At 39.1% G+C, this 14,672-nt stretch overlaps 1 protein-coding gene across 1 annotated transcript; it reads left to right on the top strand.

The window, feature by feature from the left end:
* The first annotated feature begins 353 nt into the window (after positions 1 to 353).
* Positions 354 to 14,058, top strand: LOC136428797 (L-gulonolactone oxidase-like). The gene is made up of 12 exons (XM_066418551.1): positions 354 to 474; positions 1,871 to 1,972; positions 2,428 to 2,553; positions 3,482 to 3,579; positions 3,815 to 3,905; positions 4,345 to 4,530; positions 5,067 to 5,174; positions 9,275 to 9,351; positions 9,974 to 10,123; positions 10,610 to 10,774; positions 11,253 to 11,343; positions 12,066 to 14,058. Exons 1-12 carry the CDS (start codon positions 451 to 453, stop codon positions 12,237 to 12,239), a joined length of 1,392 nt encoding a protein of 463 aa, XP_066274648.1. The 5' UTR covers positions 354 to 450; the 3' UTR covers positions 12,240 to 14,058.
* The last annotated feature ends 614 nt before the right edge of the window (positions 14,059 to 14,672 follow it).

Raw genomic sequence — 14,672 nt, 5'->3', positions numbered from 1 at the left:
AAGTTAGTTAAAGGTCACAGGTTACCTGTAACATTAGTTAAAGTTGTACATATCATATGCATGCATAGCTTATGTAAATATGTAAGATCTACATGTTTAAAATATTTCATAAGGGTATGAGGTCTCTGAACTCTTGCTAAGAGAACAGACATGTTGTAAGTCGAGAAAGCTGACCAAAGTTGAGTCACCTGCACACATTCTGTGCGAGCATAATTACGTAAAGGACATAAAGTCCTTGCATAAAGGCAGCGACACAACGATATTACATAAATGTCCCCTCCTGCAATAATGATTGAAACCCCCCTAACAAATGAACGTACTTATTTTCCCATTGGTTACATTCGAGCCATGTAATCGGGTCAGGCTATTTCGACCAATAGCACATCAGATAACCGGGTCAGCTGTTAATCAGCCACGCCCCCTTCTTTCCACGCTCATTCAAGTGCCATCATGGCGGGAGATGCAGACGGTGTGGTGAGTAGCGTTAGATTTGACAGCGTTTCACACGTTTAAAGACAGATAGCTACATTTAAACAAGCCAGATCGAGTCTTCTAGCTTTCGTGTCGATATTTACGATGATTTGTTGCTCATGTTGGGGGTAGGAACGCATGATCAGCATGCTTAATTACACCGGTCGCGGACGTTATGAAAACGTGAACCGACGAGGACGAGGACAAACCATAAGCTGGGTCACTGAGGGGGAAATGATTTTGAAAATTTGATTTTGAAATGTTTTGAAAAGATTCAAGACAGAGTTGAAGGATGTTTATTCACATACCTGCTGTATAATTGTGAATTATGCTTTTTGTTATAAATTTACGTTTACGTAAGAGTGGTACCATGTGATGATTTGTCTGACCCATTTAAATATTCCCTCCTTGGTTTAGTGGGTCAACTCATCACGAAGCATGCATGCAGCATTTGACATGCATGTGGTTACGTAAAACGGCGTTTGTGCGTGTGTGCATGACACAGCAAAAATAAACATTGTTTTAACCTTCCACACACAATAACGATAAATCCTAATATAGATATCGATCGTGAGAAGTCATTATTATCAAGTATCCTAAATGCATGTACAAATGTGATTCTTCTAACTGTTAGTTGCAGTCACAATGCTGAATGATTAAAATTATGTAACTAACGGTACTCCTCTAACGTCTAATGTGGTTGGTTGGTTCAGTGGGACAGTATTATTTTTCAGTGACAAAAAATGGGGCATTATCAGCAGACATTGAATTAGAAAAAAGTTGAATTACTTTAACTGGTCGACAGACAGTTCTTGATGACTGCTACTCAACATTTTGTCTGCATGATGACTTGAGTTGGCAGAAAGTTAAATTGTAAAGTAAACATTTATTTATGCTCTGTGTAAAAGCTCATTGCTTGCATTAGTACACAAATACACAAAAGAAGCTTTAACATGGGTGGGTGTGGTTGACACTTGAACTGGAATGTATGCCTTTCAAAAGCTGTGACTGTGAGGCATAGCGAGCTATTTTAACGCACCGTTTAAGCCAGCTCGCTCTAACGTAACATTGTCCCTGAATTACTCGTGACGGTAATTAGTCCCTTAATTCTCTGTAGCACAGCATTTGTAATCTTGAACCATTGTAATTAGGCAAATTGTTTATATTGCTTGGTCAAATGCCAGATTGCCCAAATGTCACAGCATCCGGTTGTGTGGGTGTTGGCAGCCAAGTTCATGAATTTAGCATACTGCACTTATGTGAATCATCCTTAACTGTTGCCGGCTCTACTGAATTTACTGTTAAGTGCTGTTAGATCCCCCATGCTGATACTTATTAGCAGGAACCAGTGAGAGAAAAATTGTTGATTGTAACACAGTCTTTCTTCTCATGTTTTTAGATGACAGGGCAGACAGGAAGAAAGTTCACCAACTGGGCCAAGACATTCTCCTGTGAGCCAGAGCTGTTCTTCGAGCCCACTACTACAGAGGAAATAAGACAGGTAAGGTTATGTTAGGAACAAGCAACTACTCTATCCATGGTCTGAGCTCAAAAAGAAACATTGTTAAGGAAAGAAATAGAAACACTGTACATCATTTGCTCTTGCCGTCTCGATTTTAGTGAATTTTTAAAAATTGAAATTTATATCTTAATTTGTCTAGAAAGTAAGCCCTGCCCAAGTTGTTATAAGAAACTATAACTTATATAAGCAGCGACACCTGTACTGCAGTGCTATGTGAACCAGTCAGAATTGTCCTGTGGAAGGTGACAGATGGTCACCAAAACGTTGGTTAAATAAATCACTTGCTTGTGTACAAAGAGTCTTTTTAATTTTATTTAATGACTTACCAACCTGATGGAACTATTCATGGATGGGAACTAACCAATCAGATCAAATATAGATAAATGAATTTATTTCTTACACAAAATGAAAAATTACAATCTTTGTAATCCAAGATCCTGGACAAAGCCAGACGTGACAGTAAGCATGTGAAGGTGTGTGGGTTCGGACACTCCCCGTCAGACATAGCCTGTACCACAGACTACATGATCAGTCTGGCCAAGTACAAACAGGTGTTGGAGGTATGTGTCAACTTCATACTTCTTCTTCTTTTTCTTCTTAGAGCGTTAGAGGAGTAATGACTCCAATAACTACCTAGATCCTCTTCCCTCAAGCATATCCAATAAAGTTTTTAGTTCATTAATTGTAAGAACTCCCATTTTCTCAGCTGTGTTGATATTCTTCTTCTCTCTCCTCAAAGGTATACTCTTCCTCCTCCTCCTCAGTTGACCCCCTTCTCTTGCATACTAGTTCATACTAATCCTGTCTGTTTCAGCAGACTTTTGATAGAATTAAATCAACCATGCATGTGAGATCTGCTTGTTACAGCAAACATGGTATCCTGTTGTCATTCAAGACAAAAATCATTACACAAAGGCTGATGTACCCTTTTGTATTGTAACATTATAGTGTTGTCACTAGTATTGATGTTGAAGGTAACTTTGACATAAAGTATGCAAACATGTTAACATCAAGGACCTTTACATTCAGGTTGATCTTTGGTCACCAACTTTTGGCAGTCAGTGTAAAGAAACACCTCCCCTAACTCTAAATCAAAGGAACAAAAACTTAAAAAACATTTGCAAACTTTATACTCATAAGGCTGAGAAAAATCAATGTTGTGTTTTCAATTATATGGTCCTGAAAAAAACTTTTACATCCCTTACCAGTTGTCAACCCCCAGAAAGGGCTAGCAATAGGGTTTGCAGGTTTTCGATAGGTTTGGTCAAGTACATTGAAATACAGGAACAACTTTTTTCCCCAGACCTAAGACCTGTATTGATTAATCATAAGTCAGCAGGGAACAAAGATATCTGTTTGAATGTCTTTCAGTTGTAGCATACCTAGAGTTGCTGGTAGGTAACAGCCTTGGATGAGATATGCTAATCAACACAGTCACATTTTGTTGCACGACAACTTTCTGAACCAGTTTCCATCTCTGTCCTGTAGGTCGATGAGGAGAACTGTGTAGTGACAGTCCAGTCAGGAATCCTGCTCAAGGAGTTGAATGAGGAAGTGCTACCAAAATACAACATGGCCATTTCCAAGTAAGGATATACATATGTCATTTTAAAACATTCTGTTCAGAATTAGGACAGGAGGTGATGTTTTTAGAAATGTTAATATTTCATTTTCAATTTCGTTAACAGCTATTATATTCACAGAATGATAATTTCCAAACATCATGATTTTTATATGTCATGCTATTTTAGACTGTAAGATTTGCTATGAATTAAAAATTTTCACAGGACATGTAGTACTAAACTTCTCTTCCTTCTTTAGTCAGGGTGCAGTGTCAGAGATCTCTGCTGCAGGGGTCATCTCCACTGGAACCCATGGCACAGGCAAGACATTTGGCATCTTTGCCACACATGTAAGTCTTTTTTGTGTGTGTGTAACAAAAACTGCTATAACAGTTAGATGTATGTGAAAAATGTTCTCTGATATATACCCTGGGAAAGATATTGTCCACAAAAGTTACTGTTTAAAAGGTATTTTATGTTCTTTTTATAGTTTTATTACAACATATTTTGTTGGACTCTGCCATACTATCGAATAGTAGTATTCACATTGACATCAAATTTGCCTTTTTCCCACATCTTGAACCAACTTTTTTGTACTATGATTATCAGATTTTTTGATACCCCTTTTAGATTTGTCAACAAAAATCTGTAAGACTTAAGTTTAAGCTGAGCACCAGTTAGGGATGATTGGTTGTATATATAGATGTAGCATTGCACTTTGTGCTGGTACCCTTGTAGGTTAAGATATATAATTAAATTTAGATGTCAACTCTCCCATCCTGTATGTAGGTTCTAGAGATGACGATGATGACAGCTTCAGGAGAAGTGCTGAGGCTGTCTCGTGAGGAGAACAGAGACGTGTTCCTTACAGCGCTGGTGAGTCTGGGCTCCCTGGGAATCATCCTCACAGTCAAGATCCAGTGTGAACCCGCCTTCAATCTACACAGTGTTCAGTTCAGCTGCTCACTCGATAAGGTAACAATTCATCTAAGATCTCATACCTCTGTGAAATGTGTCGATTTTTGTGAGTTTCTTTTTTTAGTCATTATTGTGAATTTCTTGCTGAAAACAGGAAATGAGATAACCTATTCTGGGACCTTCATCCTAACTTCCTGTCAGTTATAATAGCATGTAGAAATCATTTACTCTACTGCATTCAAATAACCAAAAACACACAAGGAAACAAATAAACAAACAAGCACACCAAAAAACGCCACCGGTCTCAACGCCGTGGGTGGTCTTTTATGATTGCAATATTTTTGTATCAACAGGACTAGAGAAGAAATATAACTTGATTGTATATCATCACTGACAAGGGTGATCAATAGTATCGGCTTGTAACAGGAAGCAAAATGATTATGATGGGTCATTGTTTTGCCAGATTAGTGTAACGTTAAATTGACTCTTACCCGAAAAACAATTGTGTGTGAAAGCATTTTATCGGATGAGATGTTGATTTTATTTTTCACTTGCCGGCATGATTTTATCAATGTTTTGTATTTCTTTTCCAGATGCTGAGTAATTTAGACAAACACCTGGACGAGAATGAACATTTTAAGTTCATGTGGTATCCATACACCAATGGAGTGGTGGCATTTCTTTCCAACAGGACAAAAAAGGTACCCCATTAATTTTCTATGTCTGCAAAATCATCACATCTTTGTTTATCTTGACATACCATTGACTTGTACTAGACAGTACACAATGCTAGAGCTATTTGCAAAGACTGTCAAGATTGTTAACTTCTACAGCTGTGGAACTGACTACTTCTACTTGTACTTCACGTCCTCAAAGAGGCTTAGTTGACAATATTTTGCTGTAGTTGCTGTTATGGACCGATGTTGAGGTCATTGGACACAGATACAGGGAGCCAAGACAGAGATTGTGGAGCTACATGGTTTATTCCTGACCCCCCAGGATTCCAACACATAGAATGCCAGCATGGGTCTTTCTCAGAACGAGGCTGCCTTAGACTATTCCACTCTCATGATAGGGGGTTACAATTACTAAATAATGGTCTTACATGTGTCTTAGTGGGTTCATAACATGCCTCCCCTTCCACAAGAGGATTGACAAGGTCAATTCGAAGAATGATAAACAAATGAAGCCACTAAGTTAACTAGTTACAATCTACATATCAGGTATATCGTTACACACGAATTATATCAAACTGCAGTAAACAAGACAGTGTATGTACCTTTGTTACATGTTCAGAATATGTTGTAAAATAAGACATGGCAAAAACTATTGTGTAGCGATTTGAGTTACTTCAGACAGCAAACCCTGGCTAACGAAGAGATCCAGATTGAATGCTGGGCACACTGAAACACAATCGGCTACCATAGCATGAACTTGAAAAGTCTTACTTACAATCAAACAAAGGAATCGTATCAAGCAATATGTAAAATATTATGACAGATTTTGATGTAAGAGACATGGCAAAAACTATTGTATAGCGATTTGAGTTACTTCAGACAACAAACCCTGGCTAACAAAGAGATCGAGATTGAATGTTAGGCACACTGAAACACAATCGGCTAACATAGTATGAACTTGAAGAGTCTTACAATCAAACAAAGGATTTGTATCGAGCAACATGTAAAATATTAGGACGGAGTTTGATGTAAGAGACATGGCAAAAACTATTGTGTAGCGATCAATACTTCAGACAACAAACCCTGGCTAACCATTACGAACTGAGCCAATTCAGAAGCGTATTATGGAAAACCGCAGTTTCTGCGGCTCCCCCGCTGTGCGGAGTGCTATTGGCACCTTGGCGCTAGCAAATAACCGTGTGGTAGCTTGACTCTAGACCAAAGACACCAAATACCAAGGAGCAAATACCAATGCTTTGTATCCTTGAATTAATCATTACGAAGTGTGCTACAATCCCGGAGGTTCTCTGGTTGACTGGAGCTTCTCTAGCTGGCTGATTTGGGAACAGTGGATGCTTGAAGATTAGTAAAGCGGTCTCCTGTATTCACATGCGTTCATTAGAGAGTTAAACAATGGTCTTCCTTCACAGTTCGGTGACGGAATTTCGCTTCAATAGTGAAGCCAATCAGCTCTCTCCTTTCCTGTGACGTCCTTTCCTGTGACGTAGATATCACGGGCCATCTGTCTCAGAGTGGTCACTTTAGCGTGGGAAGCGGTGTTGGCCACACACGCGGATCGTCCTAGCCCCATGGCAGGAATCAACTACTCTCCAAGCAGAGGAGTGGGTCCGGCAGGTTTTTGACGTGTTTTTAGGCGTTTTTGTCGGGCTTTCTACTTTGTCATGGTTTCTTTCTATCTTTACGTCAACCATGGTATTTGTGTTGCCAAAGTTCTAGCTAGGACTGGCTCAGGGTCGGCCTCAGTGAGCCCTGTTGGGGAAAGACTTTCATAGTCTGAACTCATCTTATAGGGAGACTGAACACCACAATTAGCGGTCGTGTGTTTGAAACATAACGGTAGGTTTAGCTCAAGAATGGATTTAGTGAGCCCTGTTGAGGAAACTCAACTTATAGGGAGACTGAATACCACAATTAGCGGTCGTGCGTTTGAAACATAACGGTAGGTTTAGCTCAAGAATGGATTTAGTGAGCCCTGTTGAGGAAACTCAACTTATAGGGAGACTGAATACCACAATTATAACGGTAGGTCTAGCTCAAGAATGGATTTAGTGAGCCCTGTTGAGGAAACTCAACTTATAGGGAGACTGAATACCACAATTAGCGGTCGTGTGTTTGAAACATAACGGTAGGTTTAGCTCAAGAATGGATTTAGTGAGCCCTGTTGAGGAAACTCAACTTATAGGGAGACTGAATACCACAATTATAACGGTAGGTCTAGCTCAAGAATGGATTTAGTGAGCCCTGTTGAGGAAACTCAACTTATAGGGAGACTGAATACCACAATAAGCGGACGTGTGTTTCAATCATAACGGTAGGTTTAGCTCAAGAATGGATTTGGTGAGCCCTGTTGAGGAAACTCAACTTATAGGGAGACTGAATACCACAATTAGCGGACGTGTGTTTCAAACATAACGGTATGTCTAGCTCAGTTGGGGAAAGACTTAAATAGTCTAAATTCGACTTATACATGTTATAGGGAGATTTGTTGAACATAATGGGAGGTGTAGCTCAGGGCTGGCAGTGTGTGCTGTGGGGATTAGCATAGTAATTAACACCTAGCCGAGAGTCAATAAACTCCGCCTGTCTACGTCCAGACCGCTCATTTGCATTATACGCTTCTGAATTGACCCAGTTCGTAATGAAAGAGATCCAGATTGAATGTTGGGCACTCTGAAACACAATCGGCTACCATAGTATGAACTTGAAGAGTCTTACAATCAATCAAAGGAATGTATCGAGCAACATCTTGCATGTTATGAGGACAATATTGATGCAGTATCTAAACTTAGAAGTGTTTTCTTTGGTACTCTGTTATTTGTGATAAGCAGCCCATGGTGAGTGAAACAGGAAATGAATACCACATGTGGGTCACTGAGACTCACATTACAACAACAACCAGACAAAGGAGCAAGTCTGGGCATGATTTCTGGCCACGTGGCATGGCAAAACTGAACTTTACAAAGCAATGTTACATCAGACGAGTAAAAGTTAAACACAGATTAAACTCAGGGGTAAATCTCACTGTAAAGAGTCAAATGTCCCTGCGCCAGCATATGATTATACAGGGAACAGTCTGTAGATGGTGCATACAACAGTAGAGTCTGGTGAGGAGTATATTGTTCTGGGAGTCTTCAGCTTGCACACGATCCCTGAAACTAACGATGGAAGATTCCAGAATGTTCCTTGGCCTCTCAATCCCACCCCACGACTGGAAGCTTGCTCGGCCGCCCGTTGCTGGCAGTGGACCCTGAAGACTGGACACGTCCCTGCATTCTCTCGCTCCCGATTCCACCCGACGAGTTCGGCAGCGTACTTGACTAACCGTTCTGTCAGCAGACTCTGGAGATGGAAAGCAAAAAATTCACCTCTCTGATCCACCCGACGACTAGAAGCTTGCGTGACCGCCCGTTGCTGACAGTGGACGTTGGAGACTGGATACAGTGCCGCATTCGCTAGCCTGGTTCCACCCGACGAGATCGACAAGCCAACTTGACCACCCGTGCTGTCAGTGGAGTTTGGAGACTGGATACAATTCATACCTTCCTCCACGTTGTACGAGATGTTGGCAACCCATAGTATACTGTGAATCCTGTCCGTGACGCCATATGTTATGGACCGATGTTGAGGTCATTGGACACAGATACAGGGAGCCAAGACAGAGGGATTGTGGAGCTACATGGTTTATTCCTGACCCCCAAGATTCCAACACATAGAATGCCAGCATGGGTCTTTCTCAGAACGAGGCTGCCTTAGACTATTCCACTCTCATGATAGGGGGTTACAATTACTAAATAATGGTCTTACATGTGTCTTAGTGGGTTCATAACAGTTGCAAATAACTAAAATGTGGTGCAAAAAGAAAATTCGCTGATCAAATTTTACAGTTGCTACACTGTCAAAGGTAACATGACAAGTCTATGGTGCTTTTTGGTCTCAGTCCGCCATCTGGGATGTGTATTGTGAAATGTGTGTTGCAATGAATGCTGGGATGGTTCCAATTTCCTTTTTTGGACCTAACTTTGAACTGAAAGTAGTTTTATAGTTATGATTATTTGTTAAGTATGTTGCATTAACAGTTTCAATATTTTATGTGTATGTTGCAGCCGGTGCAGACCAGTACCAGCTGGTTCTGGGACTACTTTGTGGGCTACTACATACTGGAGTTTCTCCTGTGGTTGAGGTAAGAAAGCTGATTTTGTAAAGATTTAGAAACATATTTTATCATCATGCAATCCTTTACTATGTGTATACACATGTATTTGATACTTATCAGATGTCATGTTATCGTTTGACATCTCAACTTGATAACGATAGTTTACATTTTTCGATATAAGAGTTAATTGACACCAATCTGGCAAAAGAATGAACCATCATATCTTTCTGTTACATGTCATTATTATTGATAACCTTTGTCATGCAAACATAAGGAATACATAATACATAATACATAACAAAGTTTGTTATGTACATTGTATAATGCATTGTATGTGTTTGCATGTTATATATTTATATATTAACATAGGCAATACATTATACATTTACAAGTTTATTATGTACTATAATGCACTGTTTGTTGTTGCATGTTATACATGTGTATATTCTATTTTTGAAATAAAGTTCAAATAAAAAGGATAAATAAAGAAATAGATCAAGTGAAATAAAAAATAACTACGTCCTACAGATTGTTTGATCTCTTATGCAGGTTTTTCAATACTACGAAATAACATTAACTTCACCCTCAAACCTTTTAAAATTGCTGTACTAGATGTTCATGGCTTACCTTGTTGTTCCCTGTTCCACAGTACATTTTGTTCATCCCTCCTGCCTTACATCAACAAGTTTTACTACAGCTACATCTACGCTGTACCCTCAGAGCGGGTGGATCGCAGCGACAAGGTGTTCAACTTTGAGTGTCTCTTCAAGCAGCATGTGACAGAGTGGTCTTTTCCAAGGTATGGTTCTAATGACTGCTTTACCTACATTTGTACCAGTCTGTTACCATCCTCAGGGTCTATGACCTCCAAGAGTGGAGGTATTGTTTTGGGTGTGTCTTTAACAGGCGACATTATAAATCTGGAAAGACACTGAAAATCTGGAAAAACCTATTTGTCGCCTGAAATGACAAATTTTTCTAATATTAAAAGAATTGCAAGCAGCAAAATGCAGCGAAAGGACACAAACAAAATGCCAACAGGCACGATCACTGCAAACCTCATAGCAGCTTGTTCTGGTTTGCATATGTGAAAGCTTGACCTTGCAGATGTTGACAGATGCAATAACCATGTATATTTTTTTGCATGATGTTTCTAGATCTAGTGGAATATGATATATAGGATTCCATTGTTAGTAAGAGACTCAGTATAAGCACATGCATGCATTGTATGTTTCCCTAATCTTCATGGCCACTAACCAAATGTGTTTTTATTTTGTCTGTGTAGGAGTGAAACTGCAAACGTGCTGCTAACTTTACAAGAGTGGGTCAAGTCACACCCAGAACACAAAGTTCACTTCCCGGTTGAGGTTCGCTTTGTCCGATCAGATGACATCTACCTTAGCCCCTGCTACCAACAGGACAATTGTTACATCAACATCATTTCTTACAGGTACTTGAGAGTTCACTACATATAGTTTGATATAGAGGCTGGTTTGAATGAATTCTTTGTCACAATATTGTTTTCTCTGGCAATATATCATTTCTGTGAAGTAGAGCAAGGACAGATGTGAAGACTGAATTTTGACACATATCTTAATGTTGTCAAGGAGGTCCTATTTTAACCTCCTTGATGTTGTGCAGGTACACAATGAAAGGTGTTCTGATTGTAATTACAGGTTCAAGCTAGGCTGCAATACTATCATGGATCACTAGTCAAAGCTTCAATACCGCTGAGTTGCTTGATACTTAAGGCACAATTTTGGAATTCTGCCAGATGCTTACAATTTTTTCCTTGACATAAATCACACTTAAATACATGTACGAACCTACGAACCTGTTCGTATTTGCTACCAAATACTTATGTCTAGTTTTTAAATTAGGCTCTGTAAGCTCATTGAAATGACTGAATGATGTTGTTATTGTTCCAGGCCGTATGGAAAGGATACTCCGAAGGATGCCTGGTGGGACATGTATGAGAGTGTCATGCTGAAGGTTGGAGGGAAACCCCACTGGGCAAAGGTGGGTTATTATCTCCATGAAAAATGGAGATATAGTTTTGGGTGTGTCTGTTTGTCTGTTTGTTTGTCTGTCTGTTTGTCTGTCTGTCTGTTTGTGTTTCCGGACAACTGTAGTCAGCATAACTCAAGAACCTCTTCATGGATTACGATGATATTTGGTATGTGGGCAGGTGTTGTGAAGCCGAAATTCAAGGTCGATTTTGGGCCCCCTGGTATGTGACCTTGGTACTGCAGCAGAAATTCCATTTTTGTATCTCTTGACCTGGACGTGCTGTGGTCTTGATTTTTTGGTGGCAGATAGCTTGTGGTGTAATGAAGACGTGGTGTGGGTTTGGGTCCTCTAGCAGCTTCCTCTGGTTTTTGTATAGTTGTAACCTTCAGTAACATTAATCTGCTGGATTACATAAATCAACCACTTTGAAAAACAGTGGGTTTGAGAGATCTCTAGTGCACCATCCCCCAGGTATGCACAGTTTAGATATACTGGAGTGCATTATACTAGGGGACGTTGGGTTGGAAATCTGTTTGGACGTATCTTTTCAGTGTGGCAAAATTATGTTAGTAAATGTTACATGTCAATCAGTGTTCAAGTAGTCTAAGGCTTAAAATGGATAACTTTTCAATGCTTGTGACATTTGTAATTATAAGTGCAGTTTTAGATGGAAATTTTCATTTGTATCTAGTGGGAAATGATGTACAAATGTTGTATGTTTTTACATCCAGGCTCACAAGGTGAATCCTGAGCGGTTCCAGAAGCTGTACCCAATGTTTTCCAAGTTCTGTGCCACCCGAGAGAAGCTGGACCCACAAGGCATGTTCCTGAACCCCTACCTTGAGCGGCACATCCTGGGCATGACCCCTCAGATGCAGTTTGACGTCGTGAAGAGTCATCTGTAGGAAAACATCATAAGACATACATGTAGTTGTACAATTTGAGCTTTGTTCCAACTCAAAGGAAACACCCACCATGAATTTTCAGTCGATCTGGCCACCCTTCATCAGATGTCTGATTCACTGCACTGACTTTCCGGAATCCGGAAGCGTGATGACTTCGGGAGTGAATCAGACTTTTGATGTACTTTTGACAAACATTTAATCATTACTCACAACATAAAAAAGATTGCTCTGGAGAGCTTTCGAGACAAACTCTCTGTCTCTTGGTCAACCCGGTATTACGGTCAGATCCCGTCTTGTAGGTCTCTTGTCACGTGACTTGATGTTGATTATCACGTGACAGGAGACAGTCATATACAGGCTTGAGATAGTGACACCCCCTGTCCCTGTTTAAGGTACTGAGTTGTCTGCGTTCTCTAGACTTCTGATGGATGTCGACTGAAAATTCCTGGTGAGTGTTTCCTTTGTGTTGGAACAAAGATTAAATTGTACAACTGTGGATTCTACCAACACAGATGAGCTTTCATGCTAACCATAAGACATGCTCTGACCTTCCATCGTTTGCATGTTATGATAAGAGCATGTGATTATCTTGGTTTTATTTCTGTACAACTCTCGAACTACGTGTTTGTATTTTCTGTATTCCGCACTACTTTAACTTTATGCTAAGTTGTAGTGAGTTTTACCAAGCACCGGAAGGCTATGAAGAAAATTTGCAAATGCAGTAACAAGTAATAAGACATAGAGGTGTTGAATAATGTACACAATGTCTTATTAACTATTTTTGTACCACTAATGTCAATGTAATGTAACAGGTGCATGTATTGTCATTTTGTGCCAAAACTGTATGTCAAGAATCACGCAATTTGTTTTTGCTCTGCCAGAAATCTATTTATCTTCCAATAGGTGCTTGAGTGGTAAGAGTTAATGGTATGATGAGACCGTTATTTGTTGAAGTTTAAAGATATAAAATAATGAAAATGGTAACTACAGACAATACGATGTATTGATTGAGTTTTTGAAAAAATATTTTAGTATTGATGATTTCAATACATCTGTACACTAACTTATAACACAGGTAGATATGGTAAGCAATGGTTGACATGAAAAATAGATATTCCACATTTTTACATACTCACTTGTATTTTGTTGATGAGCTATGGGAGCATACTAGTAAATAGTAATGATATAATGTTAATATTGAAACATTTCTTTATGTTTGCAAGGTATATGTGGTAAAGTACGACTGTATGTATGGTTTGGTGAATGATGTTGCAGTGATAGCTTTTAGGTTTGGAAAATTGATGTGTACTTGTAATTGTGCACTTGGCTTTGACATTGTGTAACTTTGCAATCATTCCTTAGGGCTAACATTATATGCCAGTGGATAAAGAATATTCCTGACATTGATTTTTATTGTACTTTGGAGACAGATGTTTTCTCAATGTATCAAAATTACATGTACAGTATTTCTAACACTTCTCCGTTATAATGTAATGTGTGAGGTACATTATGTTACTACTGGGTAACTTCTCATATTAAATCAGATAAGGAGATTGATTTCCCGCATTGTTTATTTTCCTTGTTATGTGCATTGGTTCCACATTGATAGGAGGCCAGGACATGTGAATGTATTTAGGACAAGGCAGTGAATTACTATGTGGCTATCACATGAAAGTAAAAGACATTGAAAATGTATGCTTGCTATGAGCATGGCGGCATTTACGTACAAGTTGCCAACTTTGTAAGTGATATTAGGCTACCAACCCTAGTGTCTCTTTGTGCACTTCTTGTTTCCAGGAGTAAAAGACTTTGGCTGTGATACCATGTGTTGTCGCTTTAATTCTTGTTACTACGCTTATAGTCTCTATTTAAAAAAAATGCTGGCCATGCATACTGCAAATTGTACAAAGCAATGCAAAATGAGAAAATACATGCTGTAAATTGCAAAAAGATATTTCGGAAAACGGATACTAATGTCATAGAATGCCATTTTATTTATTTATACAGGGAAAATACACTGAGGCGAGTCTGTTTTTCAGGTATCCCTGATTTCAAAATACAACACAGCTACCACTTACTACACAATAACATAATAAATGATCAATCATATCGCCACATTACATACAGTACGGATATGAGATACCTATATTCACCTATAGCTAGCCGCGGCAACTCTGTTGGGAAGATGTATTTACTTGTATATTATAACGTTAGAGAAGAAGACACTGTATAATATAACGTTACATTGTATAATATAACGTTACATGTACAGGTAAATAGAAATGCGTCTTCCCACCAGTGGTCCCGGCTATTGGGCACCATACGATATGTGTTTAGTTTTGTTCATCCTTCCTGACAACATAGATTTCATATTATAAATACATTTTTTTTGCAATTTTTCTTTTTATTCGCATGCACGCTCACATCAGTTTT

The sequence above is a fragment of the Branchiostoma lanceolatum genome, chromosome 2 (genome assembly GCF_035083965.1).
Source record: "Branchiostoma lanceolatum isolate klBraLanc5 chromosome 2, klBraLanc5.hap2, whole genome shotgun sequence".
NCBI classification, from domain to species: Eukaryota; Metazoa; Chordata; class Leptocardii; order Amphioxiformes; family Branchiostomatidae; genus Branchiostoma; species Branchiostoma lanceolatum.
The sequence above is the reverse complement of the archived record's forward strand: the minus strand, read 5'-3'. Positions and strand labels throughout refer to the sequence as shown.